The 26,122-nt window shown below is 38.5% G+C and overlaps 1 protein-coding gene across 3 annotated transcripts in view; it reads right to left on the bottom strand.

The window, feature by feature from the left end:
- Positions 1-26,122, bottom strand: part of Lgr4 (leucine rich repeat containing G protein-coupled receptor 4) — a 97,444-nt gene continuing 71,322 nt past the window's right edge. For all 3 annotated transcript variants that reach the window (XM_021155166.3, XM_021155170.3, XM_085834589.1), the window contains exons 3-18: positions 24,823-24,894; positions 23,463-23,534; positions 17,837-18,052; positions 16,938-17,009; positions 15,356-15,424; positions 14,460-14,531; positions 13,712-13,783; positions 13,341-13,409; positions 11,801-11,872; positions 10,632-10,697; positions 9,548-9,619; positions 7,618-7,689; positions 6,931-7,056; positions 6,002-6,117; positions 5,545-5,628; positions 1-2,985 (exon numbers count right to left, since the gene is read on the bottom strand). In XM_021155166.3, the coding sequence (XP_021010825.1) occupies positions 1,709-2,985; positions 5,545-5,628; positions 6,002-6,117; positions 6,931-7,056; positions 7,618-7,689; positions 9,548-9,619; positions 10,632-10,697; positions 11,801-11,872; positions 13,341-13,409; positions 13,712-13,783; positions 14,460-14,531; positions 15,356-15,424; positions 16,938-17,009; positions 17,837-18,052; positions 23,463-23,534; positions 24,823-24,894 (2,599 nt within the window). In that variant the 3' untranslated portion in view covers positions 1-1,708. The remainder of the gene's footprint in view (positions 2,986-5,544; positions 5,629-6,001; positions 6,118-6,930; positions 7,057-7,617; positions 7,690-9,547; positions 9,620-10,631; positions 10,698-11,800; positions 11,873-13,340; positions 13,410-13,711; positions 13,784-14,459; positions 14,532-15,355; positions 15,425-16,937; positions 17,010-17,836; positions 18,053-23,462; positions 23,535-24,822; positions 24,895-26,122) is intronic.

Below are 26,122 nucleotides of genomic sequence, written 5' to 3' on the forward strand. Positions count from 1 at the left end.
TTTTAGGAAGAAAGCCTTTAATTGGGATTTTCTTACCAAGTTATGATTTAATATTTATCAGATGTGTAAATATACAAACATTATATTTATGTTGTAAATAGATGACCTTACAAAATTACAGCACACAGTAAATAAATCCCTCCCACATTTTATACAAACTACGTGATTTTGATATACAAAGATTCTGTTTTTATTCCACTGACAATGTACAACCAAGACTATTTACAAGGCAAGGATAAAAAAAATCAAAAACAACAACATGTATCTAAACCACAATTAAGCATTCTGCTACTGGCAGCCACTAGAGTTTAGGAGGTAGCTTTAATTAAACAGTGAACAGAAGCCACATTGCCCAACTCGTGTTCTAAAAATAACTTACACAAGATAAAATTCATCATATGCACAGTATGTACAGTTTAATCAAACTGCAATCTAGCTTAAGTTTTTGTTTAACCAGTATAACTAAGATGGCAGTGGGTTTGCTACTGACTTAACACAGTGTTAAGTCTTCCACATCAGAAGCCTATAGGTAAGAATCAAGTAAATTTAGAAAATTTAAGGACATAGGACAAGGTTTGATTCCCCCACTCCTAGTATGTGTCTTGTTTAACCACAGTTCATGGCATCTGAGCTACTGAATGGTTTTGTACAGCATGCAAACAATGTATGGAAGTTCTCGTACAACAGCTCACTAAAAAATAAATTTAAGTGCTTTGTGTCATGATTATTATCTTACAATTGCAAAAAAAAAAAAAAGAAAAAAAAAAGACTCAAGTTTGCTTCCTGTATAATCAGAATGATAGATAACTTCAACAAATTTGGAAATGTCAGAGCAGCCAGGGACATTAGGGCATGCCAGTTGGTGAGGACATTACTTAGAGCCATCAAATCCCTTGGATACTATGAAAAGCTCAGTGGTACTTACTACTCAGTCATCTCTACTTAAACCCACGTGGCAATCAGCCTTTTGCTGTGTCCCTGTGCTGTGATTGTCAAACACTGAGAGGGGAATCACTGTGATTTCATCAGAGCAATGTTTAATGAACAAAAACAAATGTTCTACTATTTAAAAAAAAATCTAACAGCTGTTAATATCGTTCTCAAAACCATCTTCAGGTTTTAGATTTATAAATCATTTGAACAAAACCTTTCAATTTATGGACATAGAAAACTCGTGAAGGTAATGCCTGTTTGAACTCTTCCTAGCTCTTGCTGGGAGATAGTCCCTTTTTTGGCCCTGAAGTAAGTCATCCTGAGATTAATGATGAATCATTAGGTAAAATTAGCAAGACATTTTCTTAGTTTTATAAATTCACATTTTCACCTAAAATATATTAACAGCTGTCCTTTATTTTGTGCTTAATTCAGAAATAGTTTGAACTTTGCACCTGATGGATCAGAAAAGAAAAAAAAAAAATCCCAACTAATCTCATATTGCTATGCCATACATCAAATCATTTTTAAGTCGCATTTATTCCCAATGGAGCATACACTGCTGGGGCATCACAATGTTTTTCAACAATTTATACTTTAGGCACCCATTCTTCACAGACTTCTGATTTGAAAAATAAACTGCCACCTTCCTCCTCTTCTGCGTGACACCAGGAAGTGATTACACAAGTCCTTCCCAGATGAAAGGTCAAAAGACAGACAGCTCAAGGTCTGAGCTGTGATTGGCTGATGGAGGAAAACAGTCCCGGACAGGAGTTCAGTCTCTGACTCTCGGTAGATTATAAGCATAGCGCACCAGAGGGAATCCGCGACTCTGGTAGAAGCAGGCTCGTCCACAGGCCTGCACCTGGTCAGAGCTGTCGGAGACAAAGGAGTCCTCTTCATCTGCATAGTCAGAATGGGCCGACTGTGTGCCACAATCAGACCAGTAGGCCTCTGGCCTCTGGCAAGAGGCCACTGTCAATACAGGACAACTGTGCGATTTTATTAAGTGTTTGCACGATACTGGTTTTGTCAAAAGAAATGACTCACAGCAGTCACAGACAGTCAGGTTACCCTGCAGGTGGGAATACATGCCACAGTCATAGTAGAAATCCTGATCCGCGCAACCACCTTGGCTGCTGATGGAGACTGAGACAGATCCGTGTTTCCTGGTAACACGCCGCTTCAGGAGCTTCCAGTCGTCTTTAAACTTTGGGTTGAAGAAAACATACAGGACTGGATTCAGGCAAGCAGGCAGCGGGAAGAATATCAGTGTCACAGACTTCATTATCTCGGGGCTGATGGAGATTGCCGTGATCAACGGTGCGAATGAGAAAAATGCAACAGGGCAGAAGAAGATGCAGTTTGTGAAGATGAGCCAAGCAACGTGCTTAATCATGCTAGACTGGGAGTTTTCTGACAGGTCTTCTTTCTCTAAGTTGCAGTAGAGTTTAGTGTAGATAATGGCCATCAATAAAAATGCTAGTGAGTTTAACAGCACTAGGGTCACAGTGAATCCTAATGACGGTGTCTCTCCTGTAGGAAACGGCAAGCACAGGGGTGACGCAGAATATTGCCCTCCGTGAAAAAGGGGGAAGCAGCCTGCTACTGCAGCACCCAGCAGAGCTAAGAGGGCGGCCACCTGGAACTGTCGGAGGTGACTGCTTTTCCCATTTTTCATTACATCCTTGGCAAACACGCTTCTTTCCACGGCTGCCAGTGTTAATAGGAATACGGCGCTCTCTGAGGAGAAGACTGCCAGAGACCCAGCTACCTTGCAGCCGCTGCCAGTTTCCCACCAAATGCCAAATTCAGCAAATCGGCCCCAGGACACAGCATCAAGAAAAGTCAGGATGCCAGTATAGATGCCCATGAGTAAGTTAGACACTGAAATCAAGCCGATGAAGAGCTTGGAGGCAGGCAGTGATGAACAAGACCCAAACACTGTTAAAATGACAAGCAGGTTGAAAAGCAAGGCGACCAGGAAAATGAACCACACTGTAAGGCGAATCATCCAGCTTCCCAGTAAATATTCACAGGGCTTAAAAGCACCTAGAAATGAAAAAGAAAGGGTACAATGAAACACATTTAGAGAACACTGTGAATATTATGGTCTGACGTTAGCAATTAAATCTAGAGAAGCCTGCCACCTGCAAACTCAAAGAATGCTACTTCTAAGATACTTTAGTCACAAAATAGTTTATTTAAAAAAATAAATTGCCCTAAATTTTAGAAATTAAATATTTGGTAGAGTCACATGGAGGTAACTGAAATAAAATTTCACTTTATGTAAAATTAGTACACAGAGCATAGCTTGTGTATGTATGTGTGTGTGTATATATATATACACACACACACACACAATATTGGTATATAAAAGGTACTTGGTCCAAATACTGAAATCTGCAATCAGATTGTCTTGTATCTTACCGTTCTTCCTTTTAGACCTCTACAGATTCTATCCTCCCTTGTGGCTAAATTATGCCTCTTTCATAGTGATGTACAGCTTACACAGAATTACATGTTTAATGTATTTAAGCAGCTGCCAGATATATGGTTAAACTTCAGTAAATACTAATTCCCCTCTTTTGCTAGTCTCCAAATAGTCTATAACTATATATGTATGTACACAAATTTTTGTAAACATATTTGTATCCATTTTTCAAAAGCAACTGGAGGAAGCAGGTTAAGATAGGTACAGTTAATCTGGTCTTCAAAGAAACTGACGTTTAAAAACCTTTAAATGATGTGACAAAGGTTACTTTCTAAGCTAGTATAGCTGCATATATAAATCACATGGATATTAACTATTTTTAACTAAGTTTGGTATAAAAACATACACATATATAAAACAAAACAAAACTGTATTTAGGCATTCAGTGAACTGAAATGTTTATCCTTTTTTTTTTTTGGAGACAGGCTTTTCCTATGCCCTGGCTGTCCTGGAATTTGCTATGTAGATCAAGCTAGACTTGAATTCACAGAGATCATTCTGCACCCTGCTTCTGCTTCCCAAAAGCTGGCATTAAAGGTATAAGCCGTTTTTCTGGCTGAACTATTTGTCTTATTAATTTTCACATGCTAGTTATATTACAAATGATGAGTATTTTGTTGAAAAATTTAAAGTAGAAAATTTGGCTATGAAGCAGAAGAAAAACTATGTATTGTAGATGACTAAAGGCATATTTTATTTTCCTCAGCAGTCATGAAAATTTATATATCCAACAAAGTATCTTATTTTATACTGTGTTTTAAAATCACATGTCTACTTATTTATTTTACAGTTAGAGGGTATGCATGCATGTATAGAGGTCAGAGGACCAATGCCAGACTTGATTCCTTCCTTCCACAACGTATGTCCTGGGGATAGAACGCAGGACATCAGGCTTGGCACTGGCAGTAAGTGCCCTTGCCATCTGACATATTTCACCAGCTCCATTAAGATTTTGATTTCCACAGTTTTTGATTTCCACATAGCATAAACTTTTGAAATTGTTTTATAATATCCTTGGGAAGTTCTACGAGAAAGCACTTAATTGCTTTTAGTTCTGAGCCTGAACTCAGCCCTCTTTAAAAGAGGAACAGAGCTGGGAAGGTAACACACACATTTAATCTCAGCACTCTGGAGGCAGAGGCGGGTGATTTCTGAGTTGGAGGCCAGCCTGGTCTACAGAGTGAGTTCCAGAGATATATAGAGTGAAAGCCTGTCTCAAACAAAACACAACCACCCTCCACCCCCCCCCCCCCACACACACAAAGAAACAACACAAAGGAGAAGAAAGATCTTCTGGCATGAACAACTTCCTTTGGGAGCTGTTTCTCCTATGGGTGGAGTCACTTTCTCTAACAATTAGACTGTCTTTGGAAGCCTATAGCTTCCTTCAGAAGGCATTTATTTGACTCTACAGAAGGATGGATTCTATACCAGACTGCTTCTGTCTTACCCTATCCACCAGTAAGTGTTTCTATAGCTCAGCTGGGGAGAAATCCATCTTTGTTGGTAGATAGGGAGAATATGCCATTATAATCACAACCAAATATGTGAAATCAATTTAATAACTTTCCCAGAATTAATAAGGTTAAAAAAAAAGGCAAAAATTTACATTGAAAAAAATTAAGGTGCTAGGGAGACAGTCCAGCTGGTAAAGTGCCTGCTCCACACAAATAAAGACCAGACGCTGGGTCAACAATAACCTTATAAAAAGCCTGGCACAAAGCCATGGTCTGTCACTCCAGCTCTGGAGGAGGTGGGGGTAGACAGGTGGATCCTCGCAGCTCACTGGCCAGATGGTCTAGCCAAATCAATGCATCCCAGGTTTAGTAAGAGACTCTGACTCAAAAACCATGAGAAGAGAGCAATGAAAAAGACACCTGACATTGATCTCTAGTCTCCACACACACATAGGTTGCATACACCCACATGAGCACATCCCTGCTGAACCCCACAGCGACGTTCAGAACAGTAGGCTAAGTTAGAAACATTGCTCCTTTGGGTCATCTAATCCCTCCCTTACTGTAAAAACCACATCCATCCCTGGACATTTTAGATCTGTTTACCCAACGTTAGTTACTTAAGGTGAGAAAGTACAGCCACTGTAGGTTGGGCACTACCTGTTGAAGGTGTACAATGGATGATTATTTGGCTATGTTCTTCACTTTCAGTAGTGCTGGTGGCATTTGCTGCATCTGTAGCACCTAAATATAAAACAAAGCGCATCGGATTTAAACGGTTCCATTGTAGGGAAAGGACCAATTTCCCTATTTCTTCTATGTTACTAGTGAGTGAAAGATCAGCTTATTTGAGGCTTGATAACATTAAACATGATGGTAACAAGTATTGGGGGAGGTGACCAGGGGTAATGGGGAAGGCATTAGGGTTGGATATGAACAAGATATATTTTATATATGTATGAAATTGCTAAAGAATATATACAAGATTGTGTTTCATGCAGGTAACAGTGAGTGCTACTTTCTTCACAGATCTGAACAGATCCTTTCCAAACTGATTATAACACAGACAGGTTGATCAATGTTGTAGGAAGCTCTCTATTAGGGTGGATACACTTACCTTTCTCCTTTGTCACACTGTGGTCTTGGGGGCTATTATCTTCTGTATTTAAATTTGCGTAAGAGTCACACCCCCAAAATGCACAACACTGATAAGCATACGGTACTGATAGAGACCTGGGAAAAGAATTGTAAAACACACACTGAGTACCAGATCTGCAGACAGGACTTGGTCTTGCAAAAACTCTGAACCTAGCCAAGTCGCCAGTAACACCTGGCACCTTAGGTTGGTGGTGTATCCGCCCAACCACTTTCCTCAGAGTTCTGATAAACCTCATGAACACAGCTGAAGTTTCCCCTTTTATGAGTTGTTTCTTAATATCCAATGCAAATCAAGCCATATATCAAAATTTCATAACTATGCATCAATTTAAAGTAAATATCTAAGTGATCCTCTTATACATGTCTGAACCAAGCCCAGTATATCATAGGAAATAGATAGTTTAGTTAAAATCAATGCCTGAGGTCATCTGCAGCTCTACACCATCAGTCAGCTCTGCTTGGCTCATATAAATGAAGTCGATGTATTCTCTCTTTGTACAAGAACATGCTCAAGCCCTTTATCTGCTGCATCTGATGAGGCCCTACAAACATGCAGTCTCTAGGACCTGTGCTGGCACTGTGCCAACTTCCTCTCAGTTTGCACTTAGGACATTTCCAGTACCTTGTTGCTAATGACAAGTCCATTTAAAAAAATCCTGACAAACATATTTTTCAGAGTGTCTCGAACTTAATTCATGCTTTTGACATCTATGGGATAGTGCTCAGGTTCTATTTTAATCAAAGTTGTAAGGGCAGAGATAGAAAATACTCCTAAACTACAACCTACAAGAAAAATCTGGGAACCACATGGGAAGAAAACCATAGGTAGCTCAGTGATTTAGAGCCTACAATAATAATTTACAGACAGGAGGAGTGGGCAAAACACACCTGAGATTGGCAAAGTCTCTGGCTGCCAAGGCATCTTTCAGCTTGAAGTTACCCACAAGTTTTAGTTGATTGAGCCCATTCAGGCCTTCCGTAGGAAAGGAAGTTAATTCATTGAAACTCACATCCCTAAAATGTGAAAGACACTTCAAGTAAACTCTCTAAGATACAAATCACATGTGAATATCTCTATCGAGGTGCCGACATGACTCAGATGGTAAAGGCACTTTGAAACCTGAAAATCTGTGTTCAATCCCCAGAAACCACACAGTACACACAGTAGAAATAGAGAACCCACTCCCAAAGATGTCATTTAACTTCTACATACACACTGTGGCACATGCCAAATGTACACACACACACACACACACACACACACACACACACACAGAATAAATATAAGATATAAAAAGGAAAATGTGTATCAGCATCATAAGTATTAGATATTTACGATTATAGAATTTTACCTTATGGGTATATAATGTTAGAAAATATTAGGTATATTTTAGATAAATAACATGTAGCTTAAATGTGTTAAAAAGATAGCTCTAGCACAGGTCTTGACAACTGAGAAGCTATTACTAAATCATCATAGCATAGCATTTATGCAAGGAAAGAACCTGACTACAGCTGTTGTAGACTGGTTACTACCTTCCTAGTATTACTGCTCAGAGCCCTCCATTTACTTACAGGTTAGTAATTGTCCCAAGCTTCGCAAAAGCTCCACTGTGAATTTCACGAATCAGGTTTCTACTCAGATCTCTGCAATCACAAGAGCAACATGTTAATTATTTCACAAAAATACTCAAAACTTCAGTCAGACTACACCTTAGAACCCCAGGAAGTAACACAGTATCCCTTAACCAAGACCTTCCATCTTGCCCAACAACATTTTTCACATGTTTACATTCACTGTCTCTCTTTTACAAGTCTTTTAAGAATATGTTCCCTGTAGCAGTAATTGTAGCTCGCATCTCTTTCAAATCAGTTGTGAATTTTCTCTACTTTATCTTCTGGTACCAGTATCAAAATAACTACAATATGGTATTGCCGTTAATACTATTAACCAGGACAGGAAAAAACACTGTCCTGACAACTTTTAAAAAGAAAAAGGGGGTGGGGCGGGGCTTCACATTGTTTGCCTTCTCAAAGCTGAGTTGTAAGGCCCCAAGAGACGACAAATAATCACTAAGCAAACAAGAGCATTCCAAAGGGCTTCCGCTATCACTGTTCCCCAGAGCAGGAAATAAAACTATCAATGTCAGAGCTAGCCCTACTCCTCAGACACACCTTGACAAATTCTGATACCATAGCAACCATAAACCAGAGAAACAGTGTCACATTTAAACTGGGTAAATTCCTAGCACAAACTCAAGAAATGACCAGCTTTTAGTTGTCATTTATCAGTGCTCTAAACTGGTGGTAGATAGGTACTGGTCCCTCTCCTGGAGAATGCCCTCAGAGCCTTGTGACAGATACACCAAGCCACAACTCCGGCCTGTTTTATTTCTTAAAAGAGACCCACTAAAAAAAGCAGATTCAGTCGACGTAATTTCTCCTGTGTCAATTTTCAAAGATGTTTTTATATTTAAAAATTGTGTGCATTATATTTTCTGTACTTAGTCATTTCCATGTTCCCAGGCTTAATAGACTACCAGGAACAAATATGCATTCAAATATAAGTGTTTTAAATGGGTACACATGCTTCGAATGAAGCATATTTGACAAGACAGGCAATCCACAGCAGGGCCAGCAAACTTTTCTTTGTATAAAAGCCAAAGAGTAGACCTTTCACCTTCTGGTTCTCATGGTCTCTTCTGCTAATGATCATTTGTACCACAGCATGAGAAACTCGGCTTAAATCAACATTTCAACATGAGGCCTGGCCGTGTTCCCACAATGTTCATAACTACTGGAGGCAAGCTGCAGTCAGCATATGGTCAGCCTACCCTTGCTCTAATGAAGCACCAAACCTTGCTGTAACTTGAAATCAACTAAGTTTCTTCTTTGAAATGATAACCATGTTACTGGCTGAGGACCAGAATCATCGATGAACTATGACATACCAAAAGTAGATTCTTTATGAAGTATCACAGGTAAGGGCTAAACGCTGTTTATAAAATGTCAATCATTTTGAAAGTGTTGCTAGTAACATGAAAACCGTTGTGACAGTTTTAATTATCAACTTGACCCAGTATGGAATCACTACAGCAGGGAGTCTCTGTGAGGAATTGTCTAGATGAGGTCAGCCTGTGGGTGTATTCACAGGGACTCCCTCGGTTCATTAATTGAGGTGTGAAGACCTATCCACTGTGGATGGCACCATTTCCTAGGCAGAGAATCTGGGACTGTATCAAGCGGGGAAGGCTAGCCTATTGGCATTCCCTGACATCTGTGTGCCCTGGACTGTGGGATGCATGCAGCCAGCCTCTTTCATCCCTTGCCCCTGGCATTCCTGCAGTAACCATAACCTGGAACTGGGAGCCAAGCCAACCCTTTCTCCCTTAAGTTGCTTTTCTCAGGGTGTTTTACCACAGCAACAGTAAACCTAAAACAATCATGATATGTAAATTTAGAGCTTGACAAGTCTCTTGTCTTTAGTAGTCATACACAAACTTACAGAATCCTTAGGGATGTTAGGCCTTGAAAAGTAGTTTCCTTTATTAGGGAGATTTGATTACGCTGCAATGAACTAAAAAACAAAACAAAAAACAAACAAACAAAAAAGGATGGGAGAAAAGAGGTAGGTTAGAGAAAAATTAATAAACACTTTTCTTTGTAGAAAGAAGGAAAATTATATTTTGAAAAATAATATTCTGGATTTTTTTCTAATTTTACATATTTATATGTAATACTGATCTTCTTGAAAGTAAAAACTATAATTTATCTATAAAATTAAAATGTTAAACTGATATTTCATTTGAAGTTATACTGGGAGTTAACTGGTACCCTAAATTCCCACCAGTCTAACTCAGAGGTGAGAGAAGAAAGATGACATAGTGAGAGAAGCTTTGAAAACGGGCATAAAATATAGCATAGGGAGGAGAGGGAAGAGCATAGGAGAAAGAGGAGGGGAGGAGAGGGAGGGAAGGGAGGAATATGGAGGGAAGGGTAAAGAGAAAGTGAAAAAGAGAAGAGAAAATAGAAAAGTATTAATATTCCTTCTCATATCGGAGCAGGTTCCACCTGAGCTTCCCTGGCTACGTCATATAGGATTCTAGCATCAGATTTGTTTTCCACAGTAGCCAGAGTATATTTCTCTGTTTTCTGATATAACTACCTTTCTCTTACAACATCTAATAGCCAGAAGCCTAAGATTCCTTTTTGTTAGCAGGAAATCACAATTGTTAGAGACAGCAGAATTAGTTCTGTGTCTAAGAACATACCCTCAAATTATTGACATTACAGAGCTAATGAACTAGGAAAAAATCTAAAATAAATTTAAAACAGTTCCATAACAGAAACATAAAGATTGGATTAACTTCATTTCAAGACATGTTTCCCACGTAATAGAGAAAAAAAAATCATGAAAGAAATGCTCACTGCACTAACACATCAGACACAGGACATTTTATTTGCAGAAACATTTGACTATATGAACTTTTGATTTCTTGCAACAATTCACTATTGGTGAATTCACATCAGTGAACTAACAGTAAGCCACAAAAAAAAAAAAGTAAGTCAAAGTCAAATGGCCAACTTACATTTCTTCCAATGCACGACAACCATTAAAACTTGGAAGGTCTCTTATATCGTTATAAGATAAGTCCCTAAAAACAACAGAACAACTTATATTAAAGTGCTAGGCCTAGAAGTGTTGAAAGCAACATTAAGGTCTTCCAATGAGAATAGCTAAGCAAGAAGGCAAGCTTTGGTTTCATAGGACTCCACCACAGAATTGAGATTTTTGAAGTTTAAGTACACAGTGTTGAGTGTAGACTATATATAATATGCTAAAATATATTAAGTTCTGCAACATATATAAACTATAACAAGATGTGCATGAAGTCTTTGTTGACTAGCTACAGGTTTTTAGAAATTTTATTTTTTTTCCCTATACATTTTATGTAATATTTTATGCTGTTCTTTAACTAAAATGCTTTGGTATGTTTTTTAGGTCTTTTATATGAACTTATGCCAGAGAAGGCACCAGTGGATGTCTTTCCCCTTACTCACAGTTACCATAGTTAAGTTAGAAAATCCACAATAATATGTAATTAGTCAATCTGTCATTTATTTTGTTACTAGCTCCTTTAAGTACTTAACACATCATTATCTAACTGTTCGGGTAAGAGGTCTATACCTTTATTTTTAATTTCTAGACCAGCTAACAAATTTTAGAAAGTTGTCAGTAGTTCATTGTTGATTCAGGAAAGCAAGGCTTCAGGATCTGCTTAGCTTTGAATGATGGAGAAAATGGGGGTGGGACAGAGGGGAGGATGCCCAAGTGGGAACCAGATTAACAACTAACTAGTCTCTTGGTTTATTTTGCAGGAAACAGGTAACAAAATGATTAACACATAATGCACAGTCCTAAAGCCAAATTCAGACACCCTGTATCCCCTGAAATCATAATCTCCTTGTTTACATGAAAGAAACAGGGCTGGTGAGATGGTTCAGTGGGTAAGAGCACCGACTGCTCTTCCAAAGGTACTGAGTTCAAATCCCAACAACCACATGGTGGCTCACAACCACCCATAATGAGATCTGATACCCTGCGTTTGAAGACAGCTACAGTGAACTTATACTAATAAATAAATCTTTAAAAAAAAAAAAAAGAAAGAAACAAATAACCAAACTCAAACCAGTTCATTCAGGATAAAAGGCAGCCTCTGTAAAGTACACAAAAGAAAGGAGAGAATAACCAACTTACAGAGTCCTCAGCATCTTTTGGTTTTGGCACAGATCATCAGGTATGCTGCTTATTTTTGTCCCTGTCAAGGTTCTGTGGAGAAAAACAATAGTTCATCTAAGAGATAGTTCAAGTTGGGATTGTAAATGAAATGTTCCTCTTGTATACAATAAGTGAATGACTGACCACACATTAGCACACATGTGCCTGTGCACCCCCCACCCCTGCCTATCTGCCGACTAAGGATAGGCGCATAGGAAGGTGGACTAGCTCTCAGTACATCATCTTCACAGTAATGAAAAGGAGCTGTGGCACAAGGTTAACACTGGCCAGGGGATGGCTTGATTTCCTACAACCTGTCATCTTTTCTCACACAGCACATTTGAAGCCACCCCAGGCGCCTAATGCAATTGGTTCTGCTCTTCCTTCTGAGCCAGTGTAGCATGCTGGAACATTCCCACTCCCCTCTCCGTTTCTTTTCCCATTTGGATCAAGCACCAGTTCCAGTTATTTCTTCTAATGTGTCTAGTATCTGACACTTTCTCTCCTTTTTTCTGCCACACAGATCAAGGGTGTACTATAAAATAGTAAAACTATTTCAAAAAGCAGTTAAAGGAACTGAACATGCCCTGTGTTCTAGGGGAACTCTGAAATGAACTGAATGCCTTGAGCACACTTTACTGGTTGGTGTATGTAGTCCCTGGCTTGGACCATGACCTCACAGTTCTGTACCTTGATCTCTTTACTGTACTGTAGTTTCTCACACTAACTGGTCCAATATTCTCAACCTGCACAAACTACCTTAACTGAAACTCTTTTCTCAGTGTTTCCCAACTTCTTTTCTTCTTAGCATGCATGAAAATCTTAACATATACATGGCACACCATATTAGGAGTCCCACAGATAATCCCCCTGGCCTACTCCAGGCCCAAGCTGCTATCTACAGGGCTGAAAACAAGATCTCAGATGCATCTGTACTCCATCCATAAACCACTCTCTAGGAGTCTTTCCTAGAGCCAAATGTACAGGGGTTAAAGAGTTGATCATTTTAAAATCTTGTCCCAAAGTTTCCCAAATGTCTTCAACCCACATCCCATTCTGTTATAAACATGGGATTCTTATCTACATTTGATCATCTGTATGCCATTTTGATATATTTTTGGTATCCCTAGTCTTATTAAATCTTGCCTTTCTAAGTGAAAAATCTCAATCCTGAGATACTTGACATTATACAATTTTGAAATATTGCGTTTCCTCCATGAAGGCTTTTTGATTCTCTGGGTATTTGATCCTGCTTTTGAACTTCTGAGTTCTGCTTCTAATTAACCATTTAGTTGCCACCTTCTATTCTCAGTAACCTTTTCAGACCTGCCTATGCTGGAAGCTACACTCGGCCTGAGCTAAATGACCTCAAGCCTAATACACTCATCTCCCGATCTGATAGTCACAAAAGGAGTTAAAAGAATGGCCATAGATCCATCACTAGAAAGCACTGGCACTCGGCTAGCACACTGGACTGCAATGCTGTCTTTAGGGCCCATCGTCCAAGTATCGCACGTACAGACTCTCCAGATGGACAGTTCCAGTCAGATTGGGGAACCACTGCACCAGGCTTGCACCACGAATGACTCTAAGAAATTGGGGAGAAAAAAAATTAATTTAAAACACTTTCTTACATATTTTCATTTTTTAATCTTAAATTATAACATTATGACCAAATATTACTGTTTTCATCTTTTAAAGGTTCTTAAAAATGTGATTATTTGGTCCAGTACTCACACAAATAAGAATCACTGTAAATTGTTAATAGTTTTATCTTTTGAAATGTCACATAAAGGGCAGGAAAAAGATATTTGTCTCCTTAATTCATGTTTTTGCTTTAACAAGCTACATAAACATTCAGGTATGTTTGTGAACTTGCATAATACTTACAAGGAATGCAGATCAGACAGGTTGTGAAATGCTGAGTTCCCCACAAAAGACAGAGGATTATCATACAAATGGCTGTGAAAATAGCCAAAAAAAGGCAATGTTTTCATATGCTTACAAACAATCTGAGATTAAATACATGTTCCCAGTGTCCATATATTAAAAAGCCAGAGCCTTTTTTTTTTTGACTTTTGATGGAGATGTCTGGCATTTAGAGACATAACTGCATGTGATTATATATTCCAAGAATCCAGGGATCCATCCCATAATCAGCTTCTAAACGCTGACACCATTGCATACACTAGCAAGATTTTGCTGAAAGGACCCAAATATAGCTGTCTCTTGTGAGACTATGCCGGGGCCTAGCAAACACAGGAGTGGATGTTCACAGTCAGCTATTGGATATATCACAGGGCTCCCAATGGAGAAGCTAGAGAAAGTACCCAAGGAGCTAAAGGGATCTGCAACCCTATTGTCGGAACAACATGATGTACTAACCAGAACCCCGGAGCTCTTGTCTCTAGCTGCATATGTATCAAAAGATGGCCTAGTCGGCCATCAATGGAAAGAGAGGCCCATTGGACTTGCAAACTTTATATGCCCCAATATAGGGGAATGCCAGGGCCAAAAGAATGGGAATGGGTGGGTAGGGAAGTGGGGGGCGCTATGGGGGACTTTTGGGATAGCATTGGAAATGTAATTGAGGAAAATATGTAATAAAAATATTAAAAATCAAAAAAAAAAAACTTACATAGTTCTTAACAGTGGGTTACCACCAAATGCTCCATCAGGAATAACAGAAATAGAATTACTGTGAAATCCCCTAGAAAGATAGGAGGAAAACACTTTAAAACAAGTTAAAACCGGAATGTCCACTGTTGTTCGGCCTTACATAAAACAGAACTGATTACGATAACATAAAATATCGCTAAAACTCAGATACCTGAATTTTGAATTCTGTGTCATCTTGTATAGGATTTTACTTCATTCTTTTTAAACCCACTCCTTGGCTTGGTATATTATTGGTCCCTCATTGCTTCATCATCAAAAATAGCATGAAAGTCTATGTTGAAATAAGCTTCAAATCTATATCACAGATGCCTGTATGTTACCTCTACAATACGTGCTTTCAACTCACGACACAATCTCTGTTGTGCTATACATACATTCACAGCTCCACTCCAGACAAACCCAGGCTCCAGAGTCTCCCTCAACCCCGTCACATATTTAAGCTCCCACCCTTTAGGTCAGGTCACATTCCTTTCTTTTGGTGATGCATCTTCCAATGATCCCAGACTTCTGGGAGATCTTTTGTGAGATGATCTGTCTTATTTATTCACACCTAATATCTATATGGGAACAGTTATTTGCCTATATTCATGTCCTGCCTTTATAATGAGGCTTAGACTGCAAGCTACCCCAGGAGACTGTACCTTATGCCTTTTACTTGCCATAGCACCTGACCCCGTACAATAATCTATGCTCTCAACCATTTGTGCTGGTTAATACAGTCAGCATACTCTGTGTGCATGTTTGAATGTGTTATGGGTATATGTAATGAGAACAAGATGCTCCAAGACCTAATTACTAGAGTATTTAATGGTGAGTTCCAGGATGTAGAGCATAAAGAGAAAAAGCAATACTCACAGCTCTTTAAGGCTGGGAAGGGCTTTAATAGCCTGAGGAAATTCATCCAAGTTATTATAATTCAAGTCCCTAGGGGAAAAAATGAGAGAAACTAAGCAAATAGAAATCATAATTCATAAGACATTCTGGTATAAGTACAAATTTAAAGATCACAACCTTTCTCCCAACTACATTGCCACTCAAAACCCTATTGGAACTTCATTTGCAGATTTTTAGAAAACGTTAAATAGGAAAAGTTACTCTTTATGTTTTTAGATTAATACATTTACAAACTTGTAGAACTCTCAGATCTCATGCCACTGAGGGATTAAACATGTGAATCTTGTACAATTTCTTGGAAAAATTTACTATCAAATGGAATCTTTAAATATCCATGTATAGGTGACTAGAGTATGAAACTGATGCTTCCCATGGAGTGGGCAGCAGCTCCCTGCAGTTCTGGTTTAAGAAGTTGAAATGAGAAGGAGCAGAGTTGTTTTCATCTAAGTCATGAATTACTGACAACAAAGCCATACTCATTAGCGAGAGGTTAAGTCATAGTGGTCTCTAACAATGCAGGTCTGGTTCTAAGAGTGTCTACATTTTAATTTCTCTTAACATAAAGAACACGATGGCATATGGTTATCATGCCTGATTTTAGAAAGAGAAGGAAATTAAAAGGCCAGCTCCTTTGAAATCTATTGTTTTCCTTTTCTACACAGAAGGAAAAGTGACAAATAAAAACTAAAGTACCTGGAAGGAAGAAACTTAATTTGAGCATCATTTGGATGGTATACATGGTCTAGCTTTCTCTACCGCCTGATAAAAATCACACCTAGCAGGAAACCTGAGTTTAGAACTGTCTTCCTCCAAATTTAACTTTCAAGTATCCACTGGTGTTTATTACTTGTTTTGACAGGTGTTTTAAGGTCCTATAAAACCTGAAATCTTCTTAATAGTTCATAGTTAGCCAGAAAATTCAGTTTACAAAAATACTACAGATCCTAAATGTTTCCAATTAGGCCTCGGCCATCCAAAGGAGACATTCCCCTAACCTAGTTACTGCATCACAATGGCCAACGTCAAGGCCAGTCAAAGAGCCAGAAGTGCCTTGTCAGCCAGTGGAAACACAGCATCATGAAAATTGTTAAAATACTGATGTGTTACATTTCAGCATATGAAAGCAGACATGCTGTTCCAACCGGATCTAAACAAGTAGCTAGGCTCCTGAAATCATGGAGAAAACCCAACAATAAGTAGGAAACGATCACCAAAAGAACTGGCTTTTAGAAATGTCAGAGTTCCTAAACTGTCACAAATTTAACACTATCAACACTTTGGGGAAGGTAAAAATCTTTCCAGATGGAGCAGCTTTTAATACATATTTGGGAAAAGGGAGGGTTTGAAGTTCACACTTAAATATCAGTTTGAATCATAAATTGAAATTATTTTTTACAAGTGGGTTATTAGATGGTAAAAACTGAGTTGTTAAAGTGAATTAATAATGAGCTATACTTAGCAATGTCTTCTCTTTATCTTCACTATGTTTAAGATTGCACTGTCCTAATCATAATGTAATTATACAAAATATAAATGTACTTACAGGGTTTCCAGGTTATCTAGTCCATCAAAACAGTGTTGACTGAGGCTTTTAATTTTATTGTTATGAAGATGCCTATGGGGAAGAAAAGGCACAAAAATGACATTCACATCTACCAAATACAAGTGTTCCAGCTCCTTAATAAATCTAAACTGATGTGGCTGAGAGCAATGATACAGCTAAGTATTTCCACACAACTACAGAAAGCTGGCGAGTACACAGACTCGCTGAACACAGAATACCACATTAGGGGAAATCTAATGCAGAAAATGGTGACACATTGAAGATTTCTTGATTTTTGGTTCATATGAAATAAAACTTTAGAGTAGCTAGCTCCTCCCTTCATATAAAGCCTAGCAGCATTGGCTGAGTTCTCTGAGGTGAGAAGGCAGCTTTATGGAGTTTACATCACTTAGGATGGAAATAGATTCTAAAGGAAACAAGACTGCACCATGTCTCATGAAGTTTTGAAAGATCAAAGGCATGGAAAATCAAAAATGTTTTGAGCAGAAATGTTGGGAAAATACAAAACATCCATGGAGGAACAACAAACATCTTATTTCTCTGAGCATTTCAAAACAGTTTCCTTTTTAATATCAAATAAACATACTTATTGTTGGGAAAGAAATAGAAGTTATACAAAAACAAGTTATAAAAAAAGTATTTGATAAATGATCCAATTATTTTAAAAATGTGGCTACTTGTTTTTAAAAAGCTCAACAGCTACTATTAGATATTATTCAAGAAATCAGTATGTTTGATCTTATCAAAGGCACCTCCCCAAATACTAATTGTCCAACAGCAGGACCATGGGGGACACTTTTGTAGTAATTTGTCACATGAAACCCATTTTGCCCTCAAAGTAACACAAATATACAGGAATAAAAAGGTTAACCACGTACAGAACCACCAAGCTTGAAAGGTTGGTGAATGCGAAGTCGGGGATGCTTGAGATGTTGTTGAGAGCCAAGGTCAGAGCCTGCAGGGTTGGCAGGTTGCTGAGCGGACGCACAGGCACTTCCGTCAAGATGTTGTCATCCAGCCACAGATGCCGCAACTGAACGAGCCCTTCAAAACTGTCCTCCGGGACTGAGGTAATATGGTTGGCATCTAAGCGTCTGGGAAACAGAAACACCCACAGCGAGTAATGAGTTTTATTGGAAGGAGTCAAACCAAAGAACACTGCTCCTGAGTTTCCAAACAGAAGGGACCCATAAAACTAGCCAGAGCCATGGAGGCCTATCTTTATTTAACTGTAACACAAGTCCTGAACAATAACAACAAATCTAAAATTCTTCCAAGCCAGTACATTATAGTTCTTTCCTGGCTAACTTCATTGCAGAAAGGCACACTTAAAAGAAAACTCAAAAAACTCAAGTTGGAAATTTATGTTTCAGAATATATACACCTACCAGAGATATAGGCGATGGGCTTAGCAATTATTATATGTGCACACAAGTACTACAGTATCCAGTGTTACAGTATAGGTGTATTAGAGAACGAATTTAACTGCCACTCTGAGTTGATACCAAAAGAAATTGTAAGAGTATATTTACAATTTTTTAAAGAGCAACAAACCCATTTCAGTAGATTTGCTGGTGCCTTACCAGATCAGCTAGAACGTTTATTCAGGTTATTCATGGGAAGATTAACTCCTCCAATAAATGCTACTGTGGCTTTAAAGGTTCACCTTTTTCAGAAAATTCTGCAGTCAGGTAGAACCTTATTAACAGGATTATTTGTGTTTAAGTCTCTGTCTGGAAACCTGGATACTAAGTCCTAACTATTTCTTTCTGTTGCCACAACCAAGTATAATTGTATAATCACTTTTCAATACAAAGACAGCCTGGTGTTAGCAGGATGAGAAACTGTATAAGCCAGGAAATCCCAGTGTTCCTCATAATCTCTTGCTGATGGTTATCACATGCATTCCTGTCTCATAGTCTTGGACCTCTCTGTGAAAATGAGGGAAGAGAAAAAAACTGGTAAAAACGCAGAATGACTTTCTGTTTTCTTTAAGAATTGGTATCTGACAACTTTAAAGTTCAAAAACTTCTGAGTTTTAGAGAGATTTCTGTACTTTCTGTTTTGGGGGGTTTGTTTTGTTTTGTTTTGTTTTGTTTTGTTTTGTTTTGAAATCCTGCTCTAACTTCAGCCATTACTGTAACTTTAACTCCAGGAAACTGCTGGGCTCCCACTCCCAGCCCACTGAATTTTCTTCTTGGGGCAGATTAGCAAGGGGCTCGTGATTATGGCTCTTTGTGGCTATCTAATGGGCATTCTGTTCTGATAGCAACAACATAGAAGAGAGATTTTAGGAAACTAAGCAGCTGCCTTACCACTCCACCAGCCATAAACATTTGCTCTTTGGGCTTTCTAGAACTGACTCATGCAGAGCGACTTGTATTTTCAACAGAGCTGTTTAGGAGATCTGCTTTAATGAACAGATAAGAAAGTGTTCAAACACAGATAGGAGTCACAACCTCCGGGAACCCATTGCTGGGAAGAGACATTAACCATAATCAAATAGATTAAGTACTCAGTGTAACTGAATTACACTTGTAGGTGATCTGACTAGCTATAATTCATTGCACATTCAAACTGAGCATCTTGGAAGACATAAGGGATGAAATGGTATGAGGCACCCTGTGAGTTGGAGATGCACAGACTAATAAATTACAGAGCAAACCCAAGTGCTTAAAAAGCACAGTGAAGTCAACAGTGGGATGGCGATAAAGCTGAGAGCCATGGAGGCAGCAGAAGCTCCCTGGAATGTACCTGGTCAGGAAAGGCACCTTTCAAACCATAATATTTAATCTGGAGCCTAATGAATTAATTAGCAAGGGCCAGCAGACACAGTAGTTGAGCAGGAGGTGTTTTAGACAAATGTCAAGGACAATAGAAACAAACTTGGTACGGTTGCATAGTTCCAGAAGGACAGAGCAATGAGAACATGGGGAGAAATGGAGTGGAGGGGTCCAGGGATCCACACCTGTGACTCTCAGCAGGGTCGGGATTACACAGACCCATAGCACAGGAAAGGAACTTGGGTTGTATTTTGATTAGAGTAAAATTCTTTCCAAGTTTCCCAGTGGCAAAACAGTTTATAAGTTTAAATTGCTTATTTTTAATCATTGATGATAATTTGTATGTATATTTAATAATGCCCAAAGGACTCCTAAGTAAGCCAACAATACTCCACTAGAATCAAGTCTCCTCTATCAAGTGCATCATTAAATATGACAAAGACCATACTAAGCTACCTATTCCTTTTAAATGTGAATTTAGTACTAGTGATATATATTTCTATGAATTCTGTCATATGCCAAACACATGAATCTCAACTACGCAAAGGGGTAATGCAGTAGGAGAGGCAGAGACATGGGCTCTGCTAAATGTTTTTCCATACAAATAAGAGTGCAAACAGAAGACTATAGAAAAACAGACCCCGGAATACAAAGTTAAATAAAGTAAAAAGGATTTATGGACTCAGATTTGCAGACTGTTGTAAAAAGAACTCGAGTTTAATCTTTTAACTCAATTCATGTGAATGTTAGCGACACACCTATAAACGTAAAGACTTAGACTGAGATCAATGCTTTAAGAAAAATCTTTAAATGTTGCTTTGTATAACTTGGTAGTGGACCATTTGATGAGTATTTGAAAAGCTCTGAGTTCAGTCCCCAATACAACCACCAAAAGAGGAAAACAGGGCTGTCCTAGTGGCTACACTATTAGCAGTCATCCTAACAGATCAAGAAGTAGCGCATTTTCCAACATGTTCTACGGTCAAAGCTCCATAAAGTATCTACATATTCCTTTTAAGTGCTAAAAAAACCCCTTTCTAAAAGTTTAGCAATATATTAACCACATTTCATCATGACAATGTGTATTATCAATTGTGAGGAATGCATTTTAGTACTAAAACACATCTTTTAATTTCTTGCCTTAAATAAAATTATAGTGACAAAATACTACATACAGTTCTATTAGGGGCTTGGCAGATTTTACACAGGTCTAACATCTTATCTAACCACCTTGTAGGATCTATTGAAGCACATCAATATGGGTCAGTGGCAGGCAGAACCACACCCCGACTGGGGCTCTTTAGATTATCATGTAGGGACTTGTAGGCTCAGTGGATCTCTCTTCTCCTCTTCCCAATGCAGCTACATTGAATAAATCTCCTTTTTCTGCTATTCTCCTTTTCTCCTACTATTAATTGGACTCTTCTAATTGGATTATCAGAATAATAATGGATGGCTGAATCTGGCTTGGGGCACAGTTTATGGTCCCACACATTCCATAACTGTTCTAGTGTGAAAAATCTGTGATCAATAAATAAATATTCTATGTAATCAAAAGCTCTCTTTTCTAATTTTGCAATAGGGCAAATATTACAGTTGAACTTTAAAGTATTGAAAAAATTAGCATATTTAATCTGAGGTTAATGTTTAATATAATATTTAATATCAATTTGATATAAAAAAGCTACCTTAGAGCTAATTCTGATTGCCATTTTAATAATCTACTTAGGTACTAAATCAGTGAAAAGTTGTTAAATTATCTTTTTATTGATACCTATAATACACTCTGACTTTATTGTCACCATCAAGTATACACTTATCTCAAACTCCTTCTGGTCAATTTCAACACCTAATGAACTTTGTTCCTTTTAAGGTCTGCGGTGAAACCACAAGGAAATCTTTAACGTAACTTGGGTCTGAAGATCAGATTTGAAAACTGACTCAAGTGCTGATAAGGCTGTTTTACACCAGGGTAGAATTGCAATGATAGCTCATTTGACCACAACACCCACTAAGCTAACAAACCCAAGAACACTTCTTTCTTAAATACAGCATACTTGATACAGAGCTCCTTCTACAGTTTGTTACATAGGAAAGCAGATCAGAACTTCATACACACACAAGGGGAGAGAGAGAGAGAGAGAGAGAGAGAGAGACAGAGAGAGACAGAGAGAGAGGGATTGAGATTGTGTGTTTTATGTGGGCTTTCTATTCTCGTAACAATCTGAGATGATTCAAGCGTCTCCTGCACTGCATAATGGGTGCATGCTGAGCTTGAGTTAACTCGTTTTTGAGGGAGAAGTCTCCAATTTTTGAACTAACACCACTTCAATTCACCCATTTTACTAACAAATACCACATGCACTTCAAAGGTACTTGTTGGCCACAAATTAGAAACAATCTATTGAAATTTTCTTGGTAACTTTTCTGTCCTGAAGTTGAAAATGAGATTTTAGTCTTCTCTTTTTTGCCTTCGAACTAGGCAAAATAATTGGTCCTTTGATCATTAAGTCTATGAAAATAATGATTCAATGTGAAGGTCTTAAAGTCAAACCAATTAATTGTAAAGGACCAAAAGAAAACAGGGCCTGTTTATGATGCTAAATGAGTTTGAATCTACAGGAGTGAAATGGCTCTGCATCCTTAGATGCAGGAAAATAAAGACTCAGCCAAGTATTTCTGTACAAGCAACTTATTCTAATTGATTCATTTTAAAAGTCAAATTCCCTCGAGTAAGCAACAAATCCTGACATTCCGTAACTTGCCACTCTTGCAAAGTGAACTGCTTCATATATACAATCTTAACTTCTGTTTGATTAAGTGGGTGACACCCTGGCTGTTCCTTGTTTGTGACAGGTATGAGTTAATGTTTAACTTTTACAACATGCGATTTATTAGTAGGTTTTTGCTCTAGCATTCACTTTACACTTACTACTAGAATATCTCCTAAGAAATTCAGATTAATTGAAATTCTGGAACAGGTTTGTCTGGTTTTGAATTCCCCACTGTGCCTTTACTAGCTATGTGCTGTTGGGCAAGTTACTTAAAATTCTCTCTACAGTCATTTGCTCATTACCTATCATGAACTCCAATGGAAGAACGGCATTTAGAATTCATATAAAGCCAAGGTCTTTGTACATAAAGAATGTAAAAACAAATAAAGTAGTATTTGGAAAAGCATTTAAAGTTAATGACATGGAAAAAATCCAAAATTAAAACCCTGATTATGCCACATAAAACAAGTTTTATCTAAAAAAAAAATTAAAAATAAAAAACCAACCTGGGAACAGAGGCAGCTCAGACAGCCAAGTTATCGCCTATATGTATTCTGAGCCACAGGTAAGGCATTGAACTCGATTTACACCAATCCTGACTGCCTAAACCCAAATCCTATCTATGGCTGTCAGGGCACAAGCCATCAGAACTCCTGCACATCTCTAACTCTGTTTTCAAAGAACTGTGACCAACAACCATGTACGTGCTGCCACCAGTGCACCCCACACTCACAGAAGATCCTCTAGTCTGAGTCAAGAAGGTAAACTGACGGGCCACCTTCTGCCTTACCAAAGGGTATTTTGATGACAGCGATTGGCCATCCCCATTTTCATCCCAGGGAAGAGGATAAATCTCCTCTGGCCTTGGGGTTTCCGTTCCTTATTCATTTAGCAGCCAGAGTGGCCTTCCAATGACCCACAGATGCAGAAGACAAAGGGATACTTACAAAGACTGCAAAGCACTCAGTCCATGAATGGCTTCACTGGGTACTGTTTTCAACTGATTGTTCTGGAGGGTTCTAGAAGAAAATTTTTGGTTAGTGGTTAATTATCAATTGTTAACATTTTTTTCCATATAAGAATATGGAGCCTTTTTTTTTTTCGTAAAAATTATCAAAATTGGGGTGGGTGGGGTGGAAAGGCAAGAAAATTGCGAGATGTTAAGCATTTGCTGTAAATTCAGAGATGATGCTATTCCAGGCCATCTATAATGGAGCTGCTCCACATTTCCAGGGCTTGTTTCTTTCCTAGATACCTAGTTTTCTTTCTTTCTTTCTTTCTTTTTTCTTTTTTTTTTCGAGACAGAGTTTCTATGTGTAGTCCTGGCTCTCCTGGAACTCACTCTGTAGACCAGGCTGGCCTTGAACTAGAAATCCACCTGCCTCTGCCTCCCAAGTGCTGGGATTTAAGGCGTGTGCCACCACGCCCGGCTAGAATTTCTAATGCCTTCTCAAAATGTTAGAAAGCAGAGCCTAGAAACCTGGGCATCAGATAGAGAAAGGCAGTTTGCAAGGAGAGCAGACATTGGGCCTGTGGAGCAGCAGCAATGTCTATAGTGCCTGTGGCCTGAGCATGGACATCATTATGTCTCAGTCACGGGAGAGCTGAGACCTGAAGAACAAAGGTAGACATCTCTGTGAAAAAATAATATCTTTTCCATTTTTACCTCCAGCCACTCTTGCCCTGTTAATAACTCTTTGACATGAATCCTAACCACAGAATAGAAGAAGTAACAGGACCACCTAAACACTCTGAACCAGAGGCCTTGTGACTTTGCCCAGAGCAGTAGTGACTAAAGTAGGTGCTACAGTGGCTGTCAACCCACATGACCCTCCAAACTCCTGCATGGCCAGGAATTTCTCTTCTGATCTCTGACCATCTTTATAAATATCTTTATAAACCATGGATGTGATTCGCCTCATTTCAATATCTTCAGCTCTCACATGCTTTTACCATGTAAAGCACTTTTAAAGCTCTCTCCCTTTAGAGTTGGCTAATTTAAAACCCTTGTAGCTAGAAAGTAAGTAGAAATGAAACTCTACCAATAAAGCTTAAATATGGTTTCCATTCAATACATTAGCAGCATGGCAGGTCTGCGATGCCGTGGAGCTCTGAATACTTACTATGTAGATTTCTAACCTTCTTTATCTAGACCAACCTCTAGCCTGCTCCCCTACCCACTGGCCATGCCTTAAATCTTTTAATCCTCAACGAAAAGAAACTGTGCTTAACCTAGCTCCAAGCATGTTGACTATGCAGAAAGAAAATACCCAGCCAGCTGTGAAGCTCTAAAACTGAATTACTTACAGGACTTTGAGTTCTTTCAACCCAGACAAGGCTTTTGGGTGGATAAAAGAAAGGTCGTTACCAGCCAGTTGTCTAGAAAAAAAAAGTAACAAGAGAAAAATAGCAATTCAAAGTTAAATTTCAGAATCCACAGTAACCTTATCTGTGATTAAAATGCTATGCTAAACATTTCTCAGGACGACATGACATTAAACAGGGACTTAAAGCTCTGCTAAAGCGGTCCCAAGATTCTTCCAGTGAATTAAGAATGTCTAGATTTTTTTTTTTTAAACTTCCAATACAATAATTTAAGTAGGCACATTTTTATTCTGGTGAGGTCAAGCAAGCCAAAACACATTAAGCCAAATTAAGTTTGCTATTCATGGTCACTCTGCAGCTTGCAGTGTTTTCCGTGGGGCTCATAAATACAGACTACTAGCCGGCAGGCAGGACTGTTTACACAGAGCAGAGCAAACCAGTCTGTCAAGGAAGAATGCTTTCAGGAGGCAAGTCAGCCTGTTATCTCCACAGAAACCCAGGACAGAAGACTCCAGAGGGGAAAAAAAAAAGAGTTTGGGAGCCTAGATTTCAAATAAAGGCCTAAAAGTGCACATTTAAAGAAATGTTTTCCTGAAGAAATTATTAAGTAGAGCATTTAAGTGGGGATAAAGTAAACAAGAAAGACTATGAATTCTTCTGTGTTCTTTCCCCATGTTTCCTATTTCCTCAGGACTATGGCACAGAAGTCGTATGTCCCTGTCATGGGGTGCAGGACTCCACCTCTTGGGTCCACCAGGTTTAGAGTTTCAAGCAGCTGGATTCTATAATTGATTTTTTAAAAAGTCTTTCTATGTCTTCCTTTTAGATATTTCTATTTATAATTTAGTTTCAATTAGTTTCTTAACTTATAAAACAAATTTTATAATTTCTCCTTTAAAAAGGTCTATTTCCAGTCAGATAGCACATGTCTATACTCAGAAGGCCAAGATAATACAGTCTCAAGATCAAACCCATGCTGGAATATACAGTGAGTCCCTCTCTCAAAAATAAGAATGCAGGAGCTGAAGAAGTGGTTCAGCTATTAAGAGCACTGGCTGTTCTTCCAGTGGACCAGGATTGGTTGCATGTACCCACATGACAGTTCACAACTATCTGTAACTCTAGTTCCAGGGGATCTGGACCCTTTAGTGACCACTGAGGACACATGAGGTATATGTACATACAAGCAAAACACTTTACACATTAAAATGAAATAGATATCAAGGAAAAACAAAGAATTTCCTTTGTTCTCTCTGATCACTCTGTCAGTGCCCTACTTCCC

The sequence above is a fragment of the Mus caroli genome, unplaced genomic scaffold (assembly GCF_978045245.1).
Source record: "Mus caroli unplaced genomic scaffold, Mus_caroli_1 scaffold_2, whole genome shotgun sequence".
In the NCBI taxonomy this organism is placed as follows: Eukaryota; Metazoa; Chordata; class Mammalia; order Rodentia; family Muridae; genus Mus; species Mus caroli.